General features: G+C 47.3%; 11 protein-coding genes across 11 annotated transcripts; 3 read left to right on the top strand and 8 right to left on the bottom strand.

Annotated features, from left to right (window-relative positions):
• Positions 1 to 1566: 1566 nt before the first annotated feature.
• Positions 1567 to 3257, bottom strand: FMAN_03728 (uncharacterized protein; the record flags this gene model as incomplete). Its single annotated transcript, XM_041824384.1, has 4 exons — positions 1567 to 1716; positions 1765 to 2085; positions 2134 to 2367; positions 2427 to 3257. 4 exons carry the CDS (start codon positions 3255 to 3257, stop codon positions 1567 to 1569), a joined length of 1536 nt encoding a protein of 511 aa, XP_041689869.1.
• A 419-nt stretch (positions 3258 to 3676) lies between these two features.
• On the bottom strand, positions 3677 to 4792 carry FMAN_03729 (uncharacterized protein; the record flags this gene model as incomplete). Its single annotated transcript, XM_041824383.1, has 1 exon — positions 3677 to 4792. One exon carries the CDS (start codon positions 4790 to 4792, stop codon positions 3677 to 3679), a length of 1116 nt encoding a protein of 371 aa, XP_041689868.1.
• Positions 4793 to 5344: 552 nt separating this feature from the next.
• FMAN_03730 (uncharacterized protein) lies at positions 5345 to 7156 on the bottom strand (the record flags this gene model as incomplete). The annotated part of the gene is made up of 3 exons (XM_041824382.1): positions 5345 to 5752; positions 5806 to 6270; positions 6326 to 7156. 3 exons carry the CDS (start codon positions 7154 to 7156, stop codon positions 5345 to 5347), a joined length of 1704 nt encoding a protein of 567 aa, XP_041689867.1.
• Positions 7157 to 7620: 464 nt separating this feature from the next.
• Positions 7621 to 8835, bottom strand: FMAN_03731 (uncharacterized protein; the record flags this gene model as incomplete). The annotated part of the gene is made up of 1 exon (XM_041824381.1): positions 7621 to 8835. The coding sequence occupies one exon, from the start codon at positions 8833 to 8835 to the stop codon at positions 7621 to 7623; it is 1215 nt and encodes a 404-aa protein (XP_041689866.1).
• A 395-nt stretch (positions 8836 to 9230) lies between these two features.
• Positions 9231 to 10485, bottom strand: FMAN_03732 (uncharacterized protein; the record flags this gene model as incomplete). The annotated part of the gene is made up of 2 exons (XM_041824380.1): positions 9231 to 9953; positions 10009 to 10485. The coding sequence occupies 2 exons, from the start codon at positions 10483 to 10485 to the stop codon at positions 9231 to 9233; spliced, it is 1200 nt and encodes a 399-aa protein (XP_041689865.1).
• A 636-nt stretch (positions 10486 to 11121) lies between these two features.
• On the top strand, positions 11122 to 11567 carry FMAN_03733 (putative brt1 protein; the record flags this gene model as incomplete). The annotated part of the gene is made up of 2 exons (XM_041824376.1): positions 11122 to 11433; positions 11487 to 11567. 2 exons carry the CDS (start codon positions 11122 to 11124, stop codon positions 11565 to 11567), a joined length of 393 nt encoding a protein of 130 aa, XP_041689864.1.
• Positions 11568 to 11853: 286 nt separating this feature from the next.
• On the bottom strand, positions 11854 to 12483 carry FMAN_03734 (uncharacterized protein; the record flags this gene model as incomplete). Its single annotated transcript, XM_041824375.1, has 1 exon — positions 11854 to 12483. The coding sequence occupies one exon, from the start codon at positions 12481 to 12483 to the stop codon at positions 11854 to 11856; it is 630 nt and encodes a 209-aa protein (XP_041689863.1).
• A 1075-nt stretch (positions 12484 to 13558) lies between these two features.
• Positions 13559 to 15929, top strand: FMAN_03735 (uncharacterized protein; the record flags this gene model as incomplete). The annotated part of the gene is made up of 4 exons (XM_041824374.1): positions 13559 to 13840; positions 13893 to 14142; positions 14200 to 15434; positions 15489 to 15929. The coding sequence occupies 4 exons, from the start codon at positions 13559 to 13561 to the stop codon at positions 15927 to 15929; spliced, it is 2208 nt and encodes a 735-aa protein (XP_041689862.1).
• A 247-nt stretch (positions 15930 to 16176) lies between these two features.
• FMAN_03736 (putative nuclease S1 precursor) lies at positions 16177 to 17239 on the bottom strand (the record flags this gene model as incomplete). Its single annotated transcript, XM_041824373.1, has 2 exons — positions 16177 to 17065; positions 17118 to 17239. 2 exons carry the CDS (start codon positions 17237 to 17239, stop codon positions 16177 to 16179), a joined length of 1011 nt encoding a protein of 336 aa, XP_041689861.1.
• Positions 17240 to 17839: 600 nt separating this feature from the next.
• Positions 17840 to 18292, bottom strand: FMAN_03737 (putative L-PSP endoribonuclease family protein; the record flags this gene model as incomplete). The annotated part of the gene is made up of 1 exon (XM_041824372.1): positions 17840 to 18292. One exon carries the CDS (start codon positions 18290 to 18292, stop codon positions 17840 to 17842), a length of 453 nt encoding a protein of 150 aa, XP_041689860.1.
• A 383-nt stretch (positions 18293 to 18675) lies between these two features.
• FMAN_03738 (putative aldehyde dehydrogenase) lies at positions 18676 to 20293 on the top strand (the record flags this gene model as incomplete). The annotated part of the gene is made up of 3 exons (XM_041824371.1): positions 18676 to 19091; positions 19151 to 19661; positions 19715 to 20293. The coding sequence occupies 3 exons, from the start codon at positions 18676 to 18678 to the stop codon at positions 20291 to 20293; spliced, it is 1506 nt and encodes a 501-aa protein (XP_041689859.1).
• Between the last annotated feature and the right edge of the window lie 815 nt (positions 20294 to 21108).

Here is a 21108-nt window from a genome sequence, read left to right as displayed (position 1 = left end):
AGGCCCGTTAAATATAAACCATTTGCTGAACTTGATCCCACTCCCTGCTTATAGTACCCAACTTGTACTTTAGTAATCGCTTCGCCCATCACTCCCATCCACTGATAGAGAGGGTGTGACGGTAAGTAAGACAGTCCGGACCCAGATAGCCTCGACTGATAATTATTTTTATAATAGAAGCTTATATCTTAATAAGTATTTCTAATAATACTTAGTTAAAAAGCTATAATAGTAAATTAAGGCAGCTATTTTATCTTTTAGAAAATATATTTAAAGTTCTCTTTATATATTAAATATCCCCAGTTTAACTTACTGCTTCTTTATTAATATTGCTTTATTTACTCTTAAATATAAGGTTAATTAGTTATATACCTTAATATATATAATTAATTAATAGATCTAGTTATTATTAACTTTAGGTTAATTTAGCTTTTACTAACTAACTTATATAAAAGTTAATTTAATTCCTTTAAACCTTTAAACCCTGCTATTATTTTATATTTATCCTTAACCCTTATATAAGTAAGAAAAAGCTAAGTATATATTTAGCCTTAATAATTATATTTTATAGCCACTCTTTATAGCCAGTTAAGTTTAGGCCTAAAAAGGCAGCTAAAAAGGTAGCCTAGTTAGTTATTAAGGTCTTGCCTTACCTTATAGCTTTTTTTAAGTCTTTTAATTATAATAGCTTTTTAGCTAATTAGTTTAGAGATATTATATAATTTAAGATATTTAAATTTATATAATTAATTATATTAATTAAAATATAATTAAAAATAGCTATTTTAATTAAACTAGATTAATTCTTTAATAAGAAGTTCTTCTTAATAGCTATAGCTATTATATAAAGCTTGCAGTATTTATAGCCTATAGCTTCTGCTAGTACTAATTTAATTATATTAATAAAGTTATAGTTAGTTATATAATAGGCCTGATTGGCCTGCAGGCTGTTATGTATAGGCATCGTGATGGTGGCTATGATCGATATTAGCAACTGTGACCAATAGTGGAAGTGTAATAGACTTAGCCCGGTATGCTGAAAAGGTCGATCTAAGATCTTTTAGGTAGGGTAAAGGAAGAAGGCTAATACAGCTGCCAAGGGGTAATAGACCTGCAGGCAGTATTAATACTGCTTGGTTAAGGCAGCAATTATGCCATTAAGGCAGATAAACCTTATATAATTTTAACCTTTAAGATATAGGCCTATTATAGGGGCCTTATTATTTAAGGCTTTAAATAGAAAGTTAGAAGCTTAATAGCCTTATTAGGCTAATAGTAAGGAAAATATATATATATATATATATATTAAATATAATTATTATTAAATAGGTAAAGCTTATTTTAAGTAATTATATTAAGTAATTAATATACTGCCTGAATTAATTTTAGTTAAAGTATTATTTTAAGTTAATAGACCTTACAGCTAATAGCTTATATTACGCGCCTTACACGCTCCTATCCACGTTATCGCCCTCTTATGGTATTGTAGGTAATAAACGCCGGCCGCGTGATTGGTGTCATTTCTCAGAACTGGTTGATGACAATAACACTTTGTATCTAATGCTCTCAATAACTGTCTTCCTTTATTGACTTTAGATCTCGAAGGTCTGATTTAGTAACTCTGAGAACCAAACCCTTGTCACGAAACATCATATAGGAGTCAAACTGCATTGCCTGATGTGGCTCAGCCAGCTGGAAGTCGAAATGGCGAAAGAGCTAGACTTCTCATTAGCGTCATTACAGTTGTATTGGTCAAGTCCGTACCTCGAAGAAAATCTTGTTTAGCTCCATCAAAGCAATCGGCTTCCCCAAACAACTCCATCTCCCAAGCCCAAAGGTCAATTCAACATCTCGCTTTAGCTTAGCACTTGTTTTATCATCAACCTCCGTGAATCTCTCTGGTCTGAAGATGTGGGCATCCTTGCCAAACAAGGTCTCTGAGCGGAGGAGTCCTGAGAAATTCATTCCTATGTTGGTGCCTGCAGGGAGAAACGTTCCGTTATGGAATTCACCGCCTGTTGGAACCTCCTTGAAACTCATGTTCGTCGAGATAGAGCGGATTCGAAGACATTCATATACAACAGCCTGTTGATATCTTTAGTTATGCTTCAACTGATAATTAATATCACTAACCTGTATATATGGTAGAAACAGCGATTCTGCGTTGCTGACTGGTCTCGAAGCCCATCCTTCACGAATGGCGTTTGCGATTTCGTGCTTCAACGCCGTATAGACGTGGGGTGTGGCAAGGATGTGAAGCATCCCTGCTCTGAGAACAGATGCCGTGGTATCTGAACCTGCGACGAACATGAATATTGACTCGATCTCGCATTCGTCTTTGTTCAGCCCGTGCTTCTTGAATGAACTCTTGAGGGAGTATTAGTAGAGCTCTGAAAGCCCCAAATTGGTAGATAAAGGAGACTCACAAGCATATCCCGCTTGACTTGACCGTCGCCATGGTAAAACTCCTCAACTACCTTATTGGTAAGGCCCATCAGCTTCCCTATACCTTTTTTGTCTTTAATGCTCGGACCAAACAGCCAGAGGAAGAGAGGAGAGAAGACTATATTCCGAAGCCACGGAACGTCTGTTGTTAACGAAATAACAGGCAGATAATCGTTCAACGTGTCGAAGAAACAGTGCATGTCCTCGTCTTTATTCAAACAGCCAAATTCTTGGCCTAGCGCAAGGCGAGAGATGACGTCTAAAGTAAAGAGGCCTGCGGTCTTGGACCATACAAGCGGACGGAACTCTTTGGGTTTAGATATATATTTATCCTGTATCAGATGGATAAGATTCATAATCTGCTCATCAATAGCAACTTCCGGGCCCATTGTTTCTTTTCCACTGTAACCATAGATAAGCTTTGCCTTCATTTTGTCATGGGCTATCGGGTCCCTCATCATGAAAAGGGACTCATGCCAGGGGTTCAATCGGGAACCGCTGTACGAAGCTCCTTTAGCATATGAGCTTTTTGTGCCGTTGATTCTGCGTAATAGCTCCAGATCATCTGTAAAAACCTCGTAGGGACCGACCCTGACTATAGGGCCATATTTCTTATTGAGCTCAAGATGAGCCTGGTATTGTTTGCCACTGAGCGCTAATCGGGCAAGCCAAAGATATGAAAACTTGGCTAAGAATGGCCCGGGTATATGACGTAGACGATACCATGCTACAATGGAAGAGGCGATGTACCAAGCAATGATGACCAGAGCGGCAGCCCACCAATTGTTGGATGTCAAGTGCTCAAGAAGCATATTGATGTTGTATTCGGTTTGATAAGGAACAGAGGAGATTGAACAACGTGGAGAATTGGTAGGGCTGGAATTATATGCCCAGAGGCATGGTTTAAATCCCTCTCGGTGGCGGCGATAATCCCAGTTTCGGCGGCCGGTAGTATGCAAGCTGACCTTGGCTTTGATGCGGCAGTGATATATTACTGGAGTGTTTCAGAATGTTATGGGTCGTTGTGACTGTTCTGGTCTACCTGCATATCTAGCGCTGTGGCAACGAGATATTTCCTTAAACTCGCTCCGTTATCTACCCCTCCCGAGTGAGGCCATCCATACTGAATCGGGAAATTGTATCAGGCAGTTCAAGCTGAGTAGTCATCATCAAGGCAAGCTCCATGTTTTGTTTCAAATTTTATTTAACACGAATATCCGAAATACGCGTCCTACTCATCTCGCAGGGCAGCCGAGATTGCCTTCATGCCTCCTTCAAGCTCCTCCCGAGTAGGCCATCCATAGCCAAGCCTAAAAAAGCAATCAGACATTTCAAACCAATGACCAGGTCCAACATATGTCGCATGCTTATTAAGGAGCCTCTCGTAGAATGCCGAAAATCCCCCCTTAGGTTCCTTCTTAATACGAGGAAAGCAGACGACGCCACCAGTCGGCTTGACCCATTCCAACAGTTCCTCGCCTTCAATCCAAGACTCTACCATCTGAAGTCGAACCCTCATCTCATTCGTTGTGTGGCTCAAAATCTTCTCACGCCGGGATAAGACATCGATTGCGATCCACTCGTTGATGACGCTGCCACTAATACTGATCTGTTCCTTTGCAGCAACGAACGTTTCCTGGAGGATCTTGTTTGTGGTGATGAGCCAGCCAATGCGGACTCCAGGCATGCCGAAGGACTTTGAGAGTGAGCAGACGCTCAGAACATGATCGCCTAGAGAGGCGGCGACAGGGAGCTTCTCGGCAAAAGCAATGTCCCGATAGGTCTCATCGACAAGTAGCAGAACACCCTTTTTCTTTGTTATAGCAACAAGTCTATCGAGTGCCTCCCGAGACAGTGTGGAGCCGGTAGGGTTATGTGGGCATGTCACCGAGACCAGCCGAGTGTTGGACTTGATAGCAGCCTCGACGTGGTCGATGTTGGGCTGGAAGCCATTCTCAAAAGTTACATCGATGTATGAAATCTCGCATCCAACAGCCTTGGGAGTTTCCAGGTTGGTTGCGTAGTTGGGACGCACCACGACAAGATGATTACGCTCTGAGTCGGGGGTGCTACCTAATTGAGAAGTCGTGATTATGAACAGCGCGCCAGCAGCCCCAGAGGTAATGAGAACGTCGTCTGCACTCACGCCAGCGTCGTCTGCGATGAGCTTTCGCAGTTTGATCTCGCCGCGATGTTCATTGTACAGGAGAGTAAGATTCGGGATCTTGATGTCCAGTGACTTCAGGGTCTGGTCGGTAATGGAGCTTTCGGAGAGATTGTACTTGATCTTGTCGTAGCCGTACTCCTCGGGCGACTCGATCTCGATGGGCATGCGCTCGAACTTCATGTTTGTATTGTTCTTGAGGTGATGCAGGATAGCTGATTTGTGTTGAAAGGTTGAGTAACAGATCGCTTGAACTACCTGATGGTTGTAAAAGATGGAGGACAGATTGTTGGCGAGGGCTGATAGCCTTAGGATATATATAAGAGTTTATGTCAATTTATCAAAGATGAAGTGTAATAACACTGGGAGATTCATGACCATGGGCTGGCCAGCAAGTATTCCCAAGCTTTGTGAAGCTACTGGCGCTTCGACTTGCCTTCCCAGGACGGCTGCTATTGAGCCGACTGTATCCGCGCAAGGGATCTCCCGTGGACTTGGTGTCAGTGGGGCTTGTTAAACTCCCAGTCTGCTTTCCACGATAACAAAATTTCGGGAGTAATGATTACCCATGCTTCTTATACAGATTTGGGAAGACTCATCTTGACAATAGAGCTCTCACCAAAGAGGTCCTCACTCCGTGTATTTCATATGGCACGCTCACAGTCACATGCCTACTTATGAAAGGACTCCAAATCAAATTTGTCATTGAAGCGTCTTTGCTTCCAAGGGAAGGCCCTAGGTAAGCAACACATTGCCTCCTGTTTGGAACACCAATTCCAGCCCATCATCATTACGAATAGGCGGGGCGGCCCAACGGCTCTTCAGGAGTTTAATGACAGTACCACTATTTCCAAACCCTCCACTCTCTTCCCGAATTCTACATAGAAGTGACTCGAAAAAATCCTGCAGGTTAGCCTCGGCCATGCATCCAATAATGTAAAGTGGCCAGACAAGTCCCCGGAGAGGAACGGATTGGGGCCAGTTCCTCAGCACGTCGACTGACGCTAAAACCGCGTCCTTGACTTCGGGAAGAGATGCCCAGGGACCCGAGACTATTGTGCTCGACAAAACTAATGATGCAAGTGCGAAAATATGCGAGACGTAGGGAGCCGGTGAAACATTGCCTCGAATATCGCCTCCTGCCTATTCATTTTGACTTGTTAGTTATGCAGCCTGATGATCCTATCAAGACTCACCTTTGCAGCTCGTTTCAGTTCGGCGATGCCGTCTTGTAGTTCCTTCTCTATTTTTTGACCCCTCCTCACTAAGTCCGGCACGCTCAAGGTCCCTTTCTGCTTCATATCCTTTTTCCAGGCATTGAGATGTGCCAAATCTCCAATTGCAATCATGACCCAGTTGTAACAGCCCATCAGGTCAACCATTACGATACTTGAGCCTTCTAGCCATTGCCGATAAGGGATTCGTGGGACACGCCCCGTTGTTGCACACGCCAATATGTCATGCCATAACGCTTCAGCCACGAGAAAGTTGAAATCTGCTTGCAATTCAGGATCATCATCAACCGAGGTATTGATCGGAGAAGGCAAATCATTTTCTGGTAAAGATGAAGGCCGAAGCAAGGCGCCCGGTGAATGCATAGCGAGGACAGCCGTGACGGCGTCGAGATGCGGAACCCAATCGTACTCAGCTCCATTGAACACCTATCAGATACGAGAATGAGTTATGCAGCAAGATGAAATTAATTAAATGACCTACCTCGAAGCTAATCAATGTCAAACTCGCTGCTATAAACTCCGCAAGCTTAGCCGGATCGTTAAGAAGTGTCTCGGTCTCAGTATGTTGCGAGAGATTACGCAGCTCTCTCAGGGCCTTTGAATGAAACTCAAATGCTTCCTGGTTATAAGAGCACCTCTTCTGTGAAGCATCTCGATGCAAGGTGGACAGTGCAAGCGCAGCGTGCGACAGCGAGCCGCCGTTGCTGAGACATGTGAGAAGCCAGCCTCTGTTGCCCAAGCAAGACCGGAGCTGGTAGTAGGGGAACTGCCATATAAACACATGGTCGAGATAGTACATGATTAGAGATGCCAACCTGGGTGAAAAGACGCAAGGCGGATGGGGTTCCTGTGGTGCCAAGGATGGTTGTGTCACTTCTGACTCCTGAATTGGGTTTCGCGTTGGTGGAAGGTCACTCCCGGCTTCGACAAGCGTTTCTGGGGATTCAAAGTTATCATATCCATGATGTAAAGCTCGCTCTGGTACCGACGGACTTGAAAGTTCAGTCGCACATGGAGCTGGCGGTGTCTGGACCAGGGTCCGTCGCTCAGGCGATGATCGGACTGTTGCACCTCGTCTAAGGCTATCGTTCCTATGACCCCTCCGGAGCTTCTTAAGATACAGTTTGACAGCTTTTTTTGTTCGCTCAAGCTCTTGTTGCTCGGCAGCTGATCCGTCCATCCAGGCAGGCTTGTGGCCGTAGCCATGGCACGGAAGGCGTCGATCAGTGCACTCCCTACACACAGGGATTCGGAGGTCGCATTTCCGATGTCTGAGTTTGCATGTCCAGCATCCACTGGGGGATGATCTCATGATTGCTGATAGAGAGGGAGAAAAACGATGTACTTGGAGCAACTCGGAGTTTGTGGAGCTTTTTGGAGGTCATGCCTCTCCACTATCTTTTTAGCAGACAAATCACAGCATGTTCCGGGCTCGAGACTCGGAGGCGCTTCGACCTGCCCTCCTAGGAAACTCTTTCTAAGCCTAGCGTGGCCAGGTTAAGTGCATGGCTTGGAGCAGCAGCCAAATCTAGAATCTGTCAGTCAACAGAATTGCAAGCACGATTTAGCCCAGCCGATGCAAGCTTTTGACCCATTCCAGCCCGTGGCTTTCTCAAGATTCTGCTTAGATACAGTGAGCCATGTCATGTCGAGTCCAAAGTTAAAAAGCAAGCTCACATAATCACAACATCAACTGGATGGTTTGTTATACAAATACATTATTTACTGGCTAGCTATAGATTGCGTGATATTCTGGGTCCCGTAAATCGTTGTAGTTCAAGGATGAGCTATAATTTGGAGAGGTGCTACAATTTCCAAATCCCCCTTCTTGAACCCAAGACGCAAGCACACATCATAAGTCCTAGAAACGAGACAGGAATGAAACGTCGGCAAAAAGGTCTTGTTACCGACCGAGACAGACAATGGTAGCTGCAGCGTAGAACTGTAAAACTCCACAGACGACCTCCCTGGAGTTTTGTCCTCTAGTGCATGATTACCATGTCGTGCCCATGATATTTGTGGACAGTCGACGGCCAACGCAATGGTCGCAACGAATGGTTGCTTGAGGCTGGGCTTTTCATCCTGATCGGGGAATGCTTGGTATGGGTCGGCTTGATGCCAAGTGTAGGATCGGAGGGAAAGAGATGTGCTGTCCAGTTTCGGGGGCGTGATCCCATCCATGCCAGGATTAAAAGTCAATGTGACATCAATGACCGTGGGTGCAATGACGGTCCCATACGCTTGGAGATGAAGTGGTTCAGGCTGCATCGCCGCGGCGCTGATGGTTCCAAACGGACGCTTGAGCGAATTACCCCGAAGAGATTTCGTGCCTCGCAGCTTATATCGCGGGCTTGTCAGCGATACAAGGAGAGGCGGGCTCTCGCTTAATCTTGGAATGAAGCGTATGGTTCTCTTGGCTGTAAAGACTTGACTGTTACCCGTATTCAGGGACGAGTTCGATGTAACGCAGGCATTGATTCCATATTCAACCTTGACGACCCCAGGACTCATGTCATCTCGATCCCAATCTATTCCTACTGCTGGAGGGAGCAATAAATGCGTGTCCGTGACAGTCGTTGATATAGCATCGTGTGAGCACGCCGTCGAGTCCAGTTGATCGGGTAAAGTGAACTGAAAAGGTATTTCATACGAGCCATTTTTCTTGAGCGTTGTTCCGACCAAGTCAAGAATATCGGAGGAAATCAAGTCCATCTTCAGAAAGCGGTGTGTCGTCGTAGTTGTCAACTTTTGTCCGACTGTGCGAATAGTCGTGACGCCATCAAGGGAGATGGTGATGGAGGAAGCGCAGATATCAGCAGTCGGTGAAATAGCTAGATAACCTTGCACAACAGATCCAGAAGAGTAGATTTTGGCAAGATAATAATCCGCGAGTTTTATCTCGAGCTTGCAGGATCTCCACCATTTGAGGACTTTTGACGCTGCCTTGGAAATGCCCAGCTCTTCCATTTGGTGGCTCTGCCGAAGAGACATCATTGAGGATTGGGTCTGTATCGATAATGGACTCTTGATATAAGTGATTGATCGATTTCCTTTACGAGTGGAGGGCTTTTCTGTAATAAGGTAGATAGGCTAAAAGAGACTCCAGCCCCGAAGCACAAAAGCAAAAAAGACCAATGAACACACACGGGGAGGGCTTCTCTATAAGTATAGAAACTATTTCTCCGATGCTTCTCCTTGCGATTTAACTTTACATAATAATTTTACTAAACCAATAAGTGCCCTGGTAATGCTGACTTGCTACTGACGCGCCTAAATAACTCGCGAATTATTGAGATTAGCAATAAGAGAGCGGTATCCTCCACTACACAGATATATACAGATTCTACATTTAAGAGGCTTTAATAATACTATGTACAACAGCAGGTTTACACCAAGACCTTATCAATATAAGTTCCGAGCTCCTTCAAACCATCAACCAACACATCCGTCTCACAGACGTAGCCCATACGAACATAACCCTTAAAGTCTGTATCACCTCCAAAACAGCGAGATCCCGCAACAAAGAGGAGCTCAGCCTTCTCCAACAAATCAAGACAAAGCTTGACATCATCCACAGGATCCCCATTCTTGTCATTAAAGCGGATGAATGCCGTCGTGCCGGCCTTGGGCTCTACCCATGAACAAACAGACTTGTACCGTTCCATGAATTCCTTGAGGATGGCTGCATTTGTCCTGGCGAGGCCGATATTCCGCTGTACCAAGGCGGGCTTGACCTCGGGTGACAGGGCAAACCTGGCAATTTGATCGTCGATCTGGGAGACGCTGATGGTGGTGTAGTCGCGTGCGAGCATGATGGCGGAGATGATGGATTGGTCTCGGCTGGCGATCCATCCAACGCGGATGCCTGCTAGGGCATAGCCCTTGGACATTGATCCTGTTGCAATGGTCTTGTGGTACCCTAGTGTCGTCACTGGCTTGGGCACTTCAGTGTGATCGCCGCCAGATGCACCGCCGTGGAAGAGCGGTCGGTACACCTCGTCAGAGAAGAGGATGATACCTTTATCCTCTGCAATCTTGGCGATCCGGTCGATGACACTGCTTGGGATTGGTGCGCCAGTTGGGTTGTTGGGATTGTTAATGATGATCATCTAACCATGTCAGTATCTAGGGTCGAACGTAAAAACAGTGGGCAGTCAACCGTACCTTTGTGTTTGGCTTGATCAAACCAGCTAGTTCATCCACATCAGGCACAAAGCCATTCTCCTTCTTCAGCTTCCAAAGAGTCACTTCTGCCCCGAGACTGCGTGGAGTGTCATAGAGCTGCTGATACGTCGGATAGACACAGATGACATGGTCACCAGGACCTATCAGCGTATACAGGGCCAAGAAATTAGCACCTATAGCGCCCTGAGTGACGATGACATCCTCGGGCGCCAACTGCACGCCCTCGGTGCTGCAGTGGGCAGCGATACGCTCGCGAAGGGTCTGAGATCCTGGGATCGCGCCATACGTGAGCTTGATGCTCGTGTCGATGGGGCTCTTGGCGGGGCCGCTGGACATGGCGACCAAGTCGTCGATGGAGACGGAGGCGGCGCATGTCTCGGCAACGTTGAGGACGCCTGGAGTGGTTTCATAGGCGTCCATCCATTGCTCCACGGCGAAGGGGGTGATGCGAACCATGATGAATGCTTAGATGACACGTGTATGGATGTTCTGGTGCGTGTTTACTTGTTTGGTCTGCTGGTCGAGTTGAAGGCTCTAGAAGGGATGTTTAAATATCCGATTCTATCGCTAGACTGGATAGTGGTCTACGCCCTTGATGTGATGGATGTCAAGATCGAGCAGGGTCCAGACGTTCGACGGATTGTCTATTGGTCAATGGCCACTAAGTCAGCCGGCGGCGTCTGTCGAGGCCCACTCGCGTCCTCGGCATGTGCCGGGATGATCTATAGACCCACGTCGATGATGCCAAAGACAGGTAGCGCCGCTTACTTTGCTTTCTTTGGCTTAGGCTAGTCCCCAGCTTTTGCATCTCGGAGTTTCTAAGCATCTCCACTCCAGGGTAGTGGAGCCAGCGAAGACGGACATGACTGATAATAGCTCCAGTTTGCAATTTCGCCGCGTAAAATACTGTAATCAGGCATGTATCCCATCCAAGATGTAAAAGCGGAGGTGCCACTGCGAATTATATAATCTCAATATCTTGTGAAATTTTGTGAATCTTAACTAAAAGAAAACCCAAGTTTGACGAGCCTGCTCTACCACTCAAGAACTCTTCCCAAGTTTTCCATTCATTCTGGCCTCCTACGCTTCATCATGCCCAACTTTCAACCAGTTTACACGGCTGACGCTTGTGCGCCTCTCCCTCAGTTCTCCCAAGCCGTCAAATACAATGGCATGGTCTACTGCAGCGGTTCTATCGGCATTGATCCCGCAACCGACGATCTGGTCCCCGGTTCTGTTACGGACCGAGCTCGCATGGCGCTCAAGAATCTCCAGGTCGTGCTCGAAGCTGCTGGCAGTAGTCTCGACCGAGTGGTGAAGGCCAATGTCTTCTTGGCTGACATGAAGGATTTCGGCGCCTTTAATGTCGCGTGGGATGAGTTCTTCCCCAATGAACCCAAGCCTGTCAGTGATATTTCGATCCAAAGCTGAGAGTTAACTGACATTCACGTCTACAGTGCCGAACGTGCGTCGCTGCCCACCAGCTACCTTTGGACACTGATGTTGAGATCGAGATGACAGCTAGCTATGAGTTATAGTAGTGTAGATAGTTCCGAATACATTGCCGAGGCTTCTCCTTCATCCACTAGCCCGGCTTCTCACACTATTTCTGAGGTGCGGAAGTCATCATGAATGGTGCATACCATTCCGATGACTCGTAAATGGCATTATACATTGCCTTCTGAGAAATCGTTCGAGCTACAAATGTCTTGATATTTATTCATCATTAGGCTCGCGATGGTCAAATGCAGAGGAGACGTGATCAGCTTTGAAATAATATACAATCTGCCTCAATTAAGAACACTAATAGTAGTGTTCATCCCCTTAATCTTCCTCTTCAAGCTCAGACTTCTTCACGGGCATGGGCTTTTGCCACCACCATAAACAAATTGGGCTCTCGTTCTCCGTGATGGCATAACTATGCATGGTAAACCCCTTCGCTTCTTTCAACATTCTTTCATGAGCCTCGGGTGTGACTGAAATTCCGATCACAAATACAGCTGTGATACCTGCAGAAACTTTGAGTCCAGCTACCTTTTCCTGGTCCTCTTGGAGTCCGGTAACAAGCTGTCCAGCTGAACTTTTCTTGGTCGTCTTGTCCTCCTTCTGTTGACCCGGGTTCTGGGTATCATTCACCATTCGAGGACCTCTCTCGCATTTCAGCTCAAACACCACACCGCCTGGCCCGGAGATTTCAAGATCGGCTTTGAGCGAGTCCTCTTCGAACAGGTGGGACTCTCGGCTGATGAGTATATTGGAGCCCTGGTCGTACTTGTAGGTATGGTCACGAGTTAGGACCCATGCCAGCTCGACTTGCGACCAGCCTTCCCATCCGCCGTTGGTTGAGCGGGCGTATTCGATCTCATCGCTTTTGGCAAGAATCCAGTTTGAGATGGAAGTGAGAATAGGGTTGGACTCTCTCAGCCCATCTTGCGTCGCACCGTTGCCTTCCATGGCTCTGGAAAGACAAGTTGTACCTGTAAAGGTCAGTAAAGGATAGAAGCAATATTTCTTTATGTGCATACGGAGTATAAGTGTGTTGGCCTTTTAGACCAGTGGCTAGAGATAAAAGCTGGTTCTTTTGTGGTGCTGTAGTATTATAAAAGAATATGGGTTGTAAAAGAACGAGAATGATGATTAAACTTAATGATTTTTGCCTGAGAACATGAATCCTAAGTGAGTATTACAGATTTATATGAAAACTTTACTCTTGAATACAATATTGCCTGACTAGGTACCGAAAACATATCCACAGCGGCAGGAATCCAGACCACTGCAGATAACAGCTGAATATCAGCCCAGTTGTTTCAGTTCAACATTCCCGAGAACTTGATCTGTCCAGTAAACCGCACACAAAGAAATCAGTTGACTTTCTCCAAGGGGGCCATGTCCGATAACAGGCAATAGCTTCAGTTGTGGCTACCCTGCGGCACGTGGGGACGGCCCGGGCGGGACAGCCCATTCAGGTCCAGACCAAGAATGGCTGGCTGGGGCTACTTTTGGGTTTAGCATAATCGATAGTGTCTCAACATCCAGGGTCAATATTGATCAGCCTGGCTGGTTGATGTCTCTGATAATATCAGCTCATGGACCAGGACTGATCAGACATGAACACATTCTTCGCCGTATTACTCGCTAATATACGGAAAAGTATTCGGTAGCATTGGACTAACGAAGCCTTGTTCGATATCTCCGTTGACTACTGCCAATAGTCCATTTTTGCGTCCATTCCACTGTCAGACTGTACTCTAGCGTCTCAGGTAATGTTTAATGAGAAAGTCCCATGTTCACTGCTGAAGCGACATCATTGGATGACGGATCAAGACACTTCCTATACGGCAGCTCACTGTCTGAACGGCGAGTCAGCCGCTCGAACCTCGGTTGGCTATCCTACATCCTAATTTGAAACCCGTATCCTTCATCTCATTGGGTATATAATCACTGTAGTTGCATCTGTCCAATTTAGTATCATTCTGTTCACTCAAGTTACGAATTATCATCATTCTAAATATCATATACCAGTGTCAAGATGTCTGCTGCCCAAAAAGAAGAAGCAAAGCTTCATGGCGAGGCAATGTCCTCGATCTCTAGCGTGAGCACTCTTTTGCGGCAGGCCATTGAGGCTGCTATGCCGGTCGCACCAGAACAGTACATGACCATTGCCGTTCCCGGTACCGTTATCGACCTTGAAGACTACGAGAACGGAGGAGAGTTTGTCTATGACCTTTCCAAGCATGCCTTGCCACCAACAAGCGTTCGCCAGGCTGAGGGTCGCTTGGTGGATAGTATGATGCCTATTGCCAATATCATGGTGAGTCTTTGTTCGTCGCATATCCCAGCATTGTTGATCGCTAATCTTTTAGATTGGCAACACTGGCAAAAGCGTTGCCCGGAGCTACTCTCGAGCCTTGGATGCCCTACTGCCTGCCAAGGCAACAATCTCCAGCGGCAACGGCGCACGAAGTCCCGGGGAAAGCCACTATGATGCTGCCATGAAGTTTTTAAGACAGAGAGACTCGACTGGCAAGACTGCGGTGGATCTCTATCGCGAGAAACAACAGGCTTGGTGTCAAGCTCAGGCAGCCTGGGATAAGGCCAAGATTCAAGCACAAGGTAAGGAGTTCTCGCATCATGACGACCATATCACGTAGCTGACGGAGGGCAACGCAGAGGATGCCGAGAAAAAGTACCCACCAACTGCAGGTGATGACTTTCTCGCAAAACAAAAGCAGTACATCGCCGACTGGACCCAGATGAACTACATGATGTTCAGAACCGAGACGCAAGGCGCTTGGATGGACTGGGTAGTCAACGGCCAGAAGTACAACGTCGACTTTAACTTTGGTGTTGTCGATGTTGATTCCATCATGAGCCAGATCGAAGACAGCAAGGAATCTCTCCGAAATTCGACCCTGCCTGACGAAACAGGTGCAAGCGATGTTTATGGAGTCAGCCTAACCCCAGCCCGTTGGGCAACCTACTGCAAGCGAAAGGCTGAGGGATGGTATGACCGCAACGGAACATACACGCTTGGCGAGCTGGATTCCGAGATTGCACGCCTCACCATCTTAGCATCCTCATACACCGCCGCCCAGGAACTCATCAAGGATCACAAGTATCCTGCAGATACTTCGACTACGCCTGCCGCTATAAAATCGCCTACAGTGGCGAAAGTGCCTGACGCGGATACAGCTTTGGCAGCCAGCTTGTCTACACTTTATACTGCCGAAGGCAACTCAGGCGGAGTTCAGCCACCACCTGCTCCGACAGGTCAAACGGAAGCAGATAACACCAGCACTGGACTCACGCCGGCTCAGAAAACATTAGCCGCTGCTAGGGCAGCTCTCTTCAAGTCGCAGCAGGCCCGCGACCAGTCTGCGGCTGAATGGGACAGCTATGATATGGCGACTATGCAAGGTGATGCTGCCACGCAGGTAGCGACTTGGATCACAGCGAAGCAAAATGTCATCACAAAACAACTAGCTGCACTTACAACCCTTCGTGCTACGAAGGCTGCGAGTTGTCCTCCCACCGTTTCTATCATAACAGGAGCAACGGCCCCAGACGCTAGTGATCCAACATCAGTAGGTTCAACAACTGTTGCGCCCCAAGGTTCAGAATATGCCAACCCGGTCTTTGGTATCAACCGCGACGGTACCTTGGATACAGATAAGCCAGCCACCTCCAACAGCAAGACACAGGGCGAGAATGATGCGACGGACTCTGATCCCTGGACTACAATCTCCTTCTCCTTCTCTGCAGCTGATCGAAACAAGGTGGCCAACTCTAAGAACAGTGGGTTCAGTACAGGCGGTTCATTCGGCTTTGCTCTCTGGGGTGCCGGTGGTTCCTACTCACACGACTCGGCACATTCAGAGATGCAGGACGATATGGCGTCCTGTGATGTAAGCGTGTCCTTCTCAGCCCTTGTTGTCGACATTGACCGTCCTTGGCTGCAGGCTGAGATCTTCAGCGACGCCGACCTCGATATAGCTGAGGATGTGCTCCTCAGTCCTGGTGCGTCTCGTCTCAAGGCGGCCATCGCAAAGCAGGAGACAAAGCTGAATCCTGAGTTTCCTGCATATCCAACTTCGTTCGTCCTCGCTGCAGACACAACCATTGACTTTTCTGGGTCGACCAGGCACATCCAGGAATACTTCAATTCCAAGGCGACGTCGAGCGATACATCTGTTGGTTGGGGGCCTTTCAGCACTCATGTCAGCTCTCACCACGCAAGCTCTCACAGGCACGTTCAATGCCAAACTACTGCGACTGGCTGTAAACTCTCTTTTGGTGCTCCTCAGATTATTGCTTGGGTCAGTGAAATTCTTCCTGAGCTGCCACGGGCCAAGTATTCAAACCCCCTCTGGCAGGGAGCAGGTGTTGCGATTTCGGCATAAGGCAAGGGTCTTTACATATAATCTTACACTCTAGGTCTATAAGTAATAGTAAAAATAGGCTTTAGTTTTAATCCTTAACTGATATTTGCAAATACCGTGCCAAACTTATGTTGTTATGTATCGGCTACCCTAAGATATAGACATTGAGATTGAGACACAGGTAGCTATCAAGGATAGCGTAGTCAGGTAGTGCCAAAGAGGTAGCTTAGCTTCCCAGCCATTTAAAATGATCCACCAGTGACGGCTCTTAATGAGAATGTCCTGAACCACAGCAGCTTCCACTCATTGCCTCCCTCGCCAACTTAGCACGACTCAAAGGTCGTGCAGCAGGAAGCAGATCTCTTCCCATCAAGTCTGGCAGTGGCTTTCGCGCATTCATCTTATGCGTAGAACGAGTCGCAATCTTGGCAGAGTAGATGCTGTTCAGCCAATGAGCCAGGCGGTAACCGCCCTTGGCAATCTGCAACTCAATGGTTGGGATGACAGAGTTGTAATATGTCGGGTAGAGATCGCCTGTCTGCAAGGCTGCAGCACCATTGGGCATGACAACGGTGCAGACATAAGCATTAGCATCTGAAGCCCAGGCTGTAGCTGATGCGATGGGATCAGTCACGTCGCTGTCTGCGATCCAAGAAGCAGCTTTGGACTTGTAAGAGCCAGACACGATATCAGAGATGAGTGTGTTGGCCCACGACTGCGCATCGGTCAGGGCGTGGCCACCAATCAGCTTCTCGGGCATGTAGGTGTCCCAGTCTGAATGTAGATTATCACCAGAGTACCCGTTAAAGGTGACCTTGATATCGTTTCCGCCAACTTCGTAGGCCTCATCGTGCAGTGGCTGGGTGATATCACCCAAAAAGTGGACGAGGAACTTGAGAGCCTCAGCCTTGTTTGCTTTTGTCAGACGACTATCTCCTACACGTTGAGTGTAGTTGGCAACAGCGGAGATGGAGCATCCAGAACTTCCGCAGTCACGGTCATAGTCAACGTTGCAGTTTGTTGGTGGGCTATCCTCTGCATCAATAAAGTGTAGAGGGGCAGACCATTTCCCAGCTGCCGTTGTGCGGTAGGTATCAGCCCATGAGGCGATGCTGGCAAGATATGAGTCTGAGGTGTCTCCCAGAACACCCTGTGCCCTATTTTGATATCAGTACATGTGAACTAGATAGCGCAGTAGTAAACGCTCACCAGGTGGCAACCTCATCGTCGAGGAAGTGCTGGGCAATGTAGGCAACAGTAGCATGACCTAGAACACCCCAACCATGAACAGCGCGGATGGCTCCGGAGGCCAACAGAAGAGATTTGAGCATCATGTTTAGATCAGACGAGATTTGAACAGATCCTATCACTATAATTGTGAAAGACTTGGACTGTCGCTATATACATAATCCGCAATTGTATAGTCGGCAATATTGCTTAGTTGAGCCACCGACATATGGGATCAATTGACTTAATCTGGTCTTACAGCCGAATTGTTTGACGTGACAGACAAAGGTCCTTTGATAAATGCTGTTAAGCGCTACTGCTCGGCACATAATTGCCGGCACGTTTTGCAGATAGCCCATTGATAGGTAAATACCAGAAGGTCTGAAACACCTAGTTAGGGAGGTAGGTATCTGATTTGAAGATCACAAGTTGAGTGACATTATTTACCTGCCCAAAGAAGTATAATTCACCTCTAAATTATAGTGCGGAGTGCTCCGTACTCCGCAAGTTCAGTGCAATAAGAAAGGGTCTTTATCTTATCTTCTGATAGTTATCTACAAACTTGACTGGCCGGCTAATCGGCATGTCGATAGCAGGGATAATCGCAAGTAGTTGCAGATCTCTTTTCATTATCGCAAAGTCATTGGATATCGATCTCAGAAGCCGAGGCCATAGTGCCCAATCCCAGAGCAGGAATCAACAAGCTATTCCGCCCATAAAACAGTGCATTGAATTTCCACGTTCAACCTCTCATTCGGCAAAGCCGCAACCTGTATACAGGTCCTCGCAGGCGCCTTGGTCTTGTCCGGCCATACCTTATTCCACTCCTTGTTCATGCCAGCATAATCTTTCATGTCGGTCAAGAAAACAGTAGCGTTGACCACATTCTGCAGTCCACATGCGCCGTTTGTTGCACCGTCAATAATGGCTCCGATGTTCTGCAGCACTGCTTCTGTCTGCAGGGAAATGTCAAGGTGGTGCGTTCCGTCGGCGTCTGTAGTGCAGCCGACGACTGTGTTATCGCCGCGACGCGATGAGGTACCAGAAACGAAAATGGTCTTGGCTGATTGCTGTATTATTCGAGCGTGGGGATAGTTGGCGAGCGATTGAGCCCTTTCAGCGGGGAGAAAGAAAGGTTCGCCGTTCCGTGATGCCATCTTGAATGCCTTTGTTGGTCGATACAAAACTATGTCAGAGATTCAATCACTGATATGCACTCTGAGGAAGTAGAGGTTTGATAAGAAACAGGAGCGCGAGAATTATTGTTCATTGTAGCCAGTCAAAACTCCGCGGGGCTGCCAGGCAATGTACTTTAGTGGTGGCTACCCGCTTGCCGACGCTATTTTGACTGACCCGGGATTCGGGCCGCGACCTTCTTCCGTGACCATGACATCGATCGTCGGCGGTTGAACCGGTGTCGATACCGGTTTTCACTATCTTGAATATGATAATTTTCGATCTGTGATTAAATATACTGCAACACTTTTTACCCGTACCTGGCCAACCAACAAGCAGAGCAAGCACAGAACCAACCGCACAAATGCCAGACTCTCCCATTGAAACTGCCTGGCGATTCCAGACCTTGGAGTCTGCCGAGCGCTTCATCTCCTCAGACAGCGTGTCAGCGCAACTTTGTCTACAGAACTATGTCTCTAATGAATTCGATACATCTTTCGCAGCGAATTACGTTGATTCCATAAATCCCAAGACCGGCAAATCTTTTGCCAGGGTCCCGATCAGCAGCACTGCTCAGGTTGACCACGCGCTGCAGGCCGCTACTGATGCGTTCAAGACATGGTCCAAAACGACAGAAGCCTTCAGGTCCAGCCTGCTTGAGCGCGTGGCATGCTTGATAGAAGAGAATAAGGAACTACTTGCTGTTTGGGAGAGCATAGATCAGGGCAAAACTCTGGCCAGGGCGAGAGTCGAAGTAGATCGGGCTGCGACAAATTTCAGGTAGATAAATACCCACGGAACACTGAAAAATAGATCTCACTAACTCGGGTATTGTTTAGATATTTCTCGACTTTTATTCTGCATCAAGAGAACGCCGTGAGGATGATTGATGGAGTCGCTCTCACCTACGAGCACCGCTCACCGACTGGCGTGTTTGCGCTCATCTCTCCATGGAACATGCCCTTGTACTTGCTGACCTGGAAGATTGCACCTTGTCTGGCCTTTGGCTGCACAGCAGTCGCCAAGCCTTCAGAGTTCACCTCCATGTCTGCATTTCTACTCTGCGAGATATTTCGGCTCGCGGAGATTCCACCTGGTGTTATCAACATAGTCTTCGGCGATGGGGCTACTACAGGCTCGCGACTTGTACAGAGCCCGCTTGTCAAGGGCGTCTCTTTCACTGGAAGTACGGCAACGGGGATCAAGATCCGTAGAGATACGGCGGACCAGATCTACAAGCACATTTCCCTTGAGCTGGGTGGGAAGAACCCAACCTTGGTCTTTGATGACGTGGATCTCGACAAGGCAGTCCAAACAGCCGCAACAGCTGCATTTGAGAATCAAGGAGAGGTAAGACCTTTCAATGTATGTCTGCTTGGGATTCTCATTACTAACCTCATCAGATTTGCTTATGCGGCTCTCGCATCTACGTCCAATCCCGTATTTACGATTCCTTCGTCGCTTCACTCAAAGCATATGTCGAGGCAAATTACAAATGTGGCGATCGCACTGGCGCTGTAGCCTCATTACAGCATTATAACAAGATCGTATCGTATCTCGCACTAGCAAAAGAGGAAAATGCAACTTTTATCACGGGATCTGTGCCGCCACTCGAGCCCAGCAGCGGCTACTGGGTAGAGCCAGTAGTCTTAACCGACGTCAGTACATCATCGCGAATCATGCAAGAGGAAATATTCGGCCCCGTCGTCACTATCTCCAGGTTCGAAACCGAAGAAGAGTGTGTCCAGCTGGCGAATGATAGTGCGTATGGACTCGCTGCCGTTCTCTTGACCAAGGATGGTTCACGGATGAGACGTGTCGGCGAGCAGCTTGATGCGGGACTTGTTTGGGTCAATTGCTGGTTGGTCAGGGAGCTCAGTACACCTTTTGGTGGGATGAAGAACTCCGGTACGGGGCGAGAGGGAGGAAACTACAGTCGAGATGTTTTTACTGTCGTGAGGACTCTCCACCTACCAATGTAGGGCCTGTCCCAGTTAATGGGCTACTTTAGATCTGGTATGTCATTATCAGAGAAAGTGATATCTTCATGGTAGATGATGAGTCTGCGATTATCCCGGTTGTATAACTTGCCATGATAATCAAGTTCGGGAGGAATGACTGCATTCCTTCGCCTAGCCCATACTTCCAATCCTTTATCGCGCACTTCAAACACCCATCTTCATGGCAACGGGAGGGCTAACTAACAGCTTGGTCTGTTTACGCTCGTATTGTGCAAAGGAATGATTCAGACAGAGCAACTGATTATGTGTCAACCCCAGGAAATACGCATATTCTATTACCGTATATAATAAATATGAAATACGGCAATTGAATAGAATTTCTATTGAATCGGAGATTTCCTAGAGTATAGGTAATGTGACTTCGGCAATCGGCCCGCTTCGTTGGGGGGAATCGGATAAGGATAAACTCTATTAGCTCGGCATTGATGATCCTTCGTAACAGACCTATATAACTACTTGAAGAAGCTCTAAATCCTCCGTTAGCAGACATCTACCGATGTAATCTCGCGAGAGTGATTGGCCATGTTCGGAGTTTACGTTGCAGTCGGCCGGAATGTATCCAGCGTGCATTGGCTGGCGTAGGAGTTAGATCATGGTTCCATCCCAACCTATACATCCGCGGGCCGCCCGTCGGATAATGAACCGTCTAGTCTCTGCGGTGAATAGCCACGCAGTCAGTAGTTAAGCCTTTCCGAAATGATATAACATATCAAAAATGCCAAATATGCATGTCCAAAGAGATATCGGGGCAGTACACCAGACTTGGCTACCACTTC

Source organism: Fusarium mangiferae (genome assembly GCF_900044065.1).
Source record: "Fusarium mangiferae strain MRC7560 genome assembly, contig: FMAN_scaffold017, whole genome shotgun sequence".
Taxonomy (NCBI): domain Eukaryota; kingdom Fungi; phylum Ascomycota; class Sordariomycetes; order Hypocreales; family Nectriaceae; genus Fusarium; species Fusarium mangiferae.
This window is presented reverse-complemented; position numbering and strand designations above follow the sequence as displayed.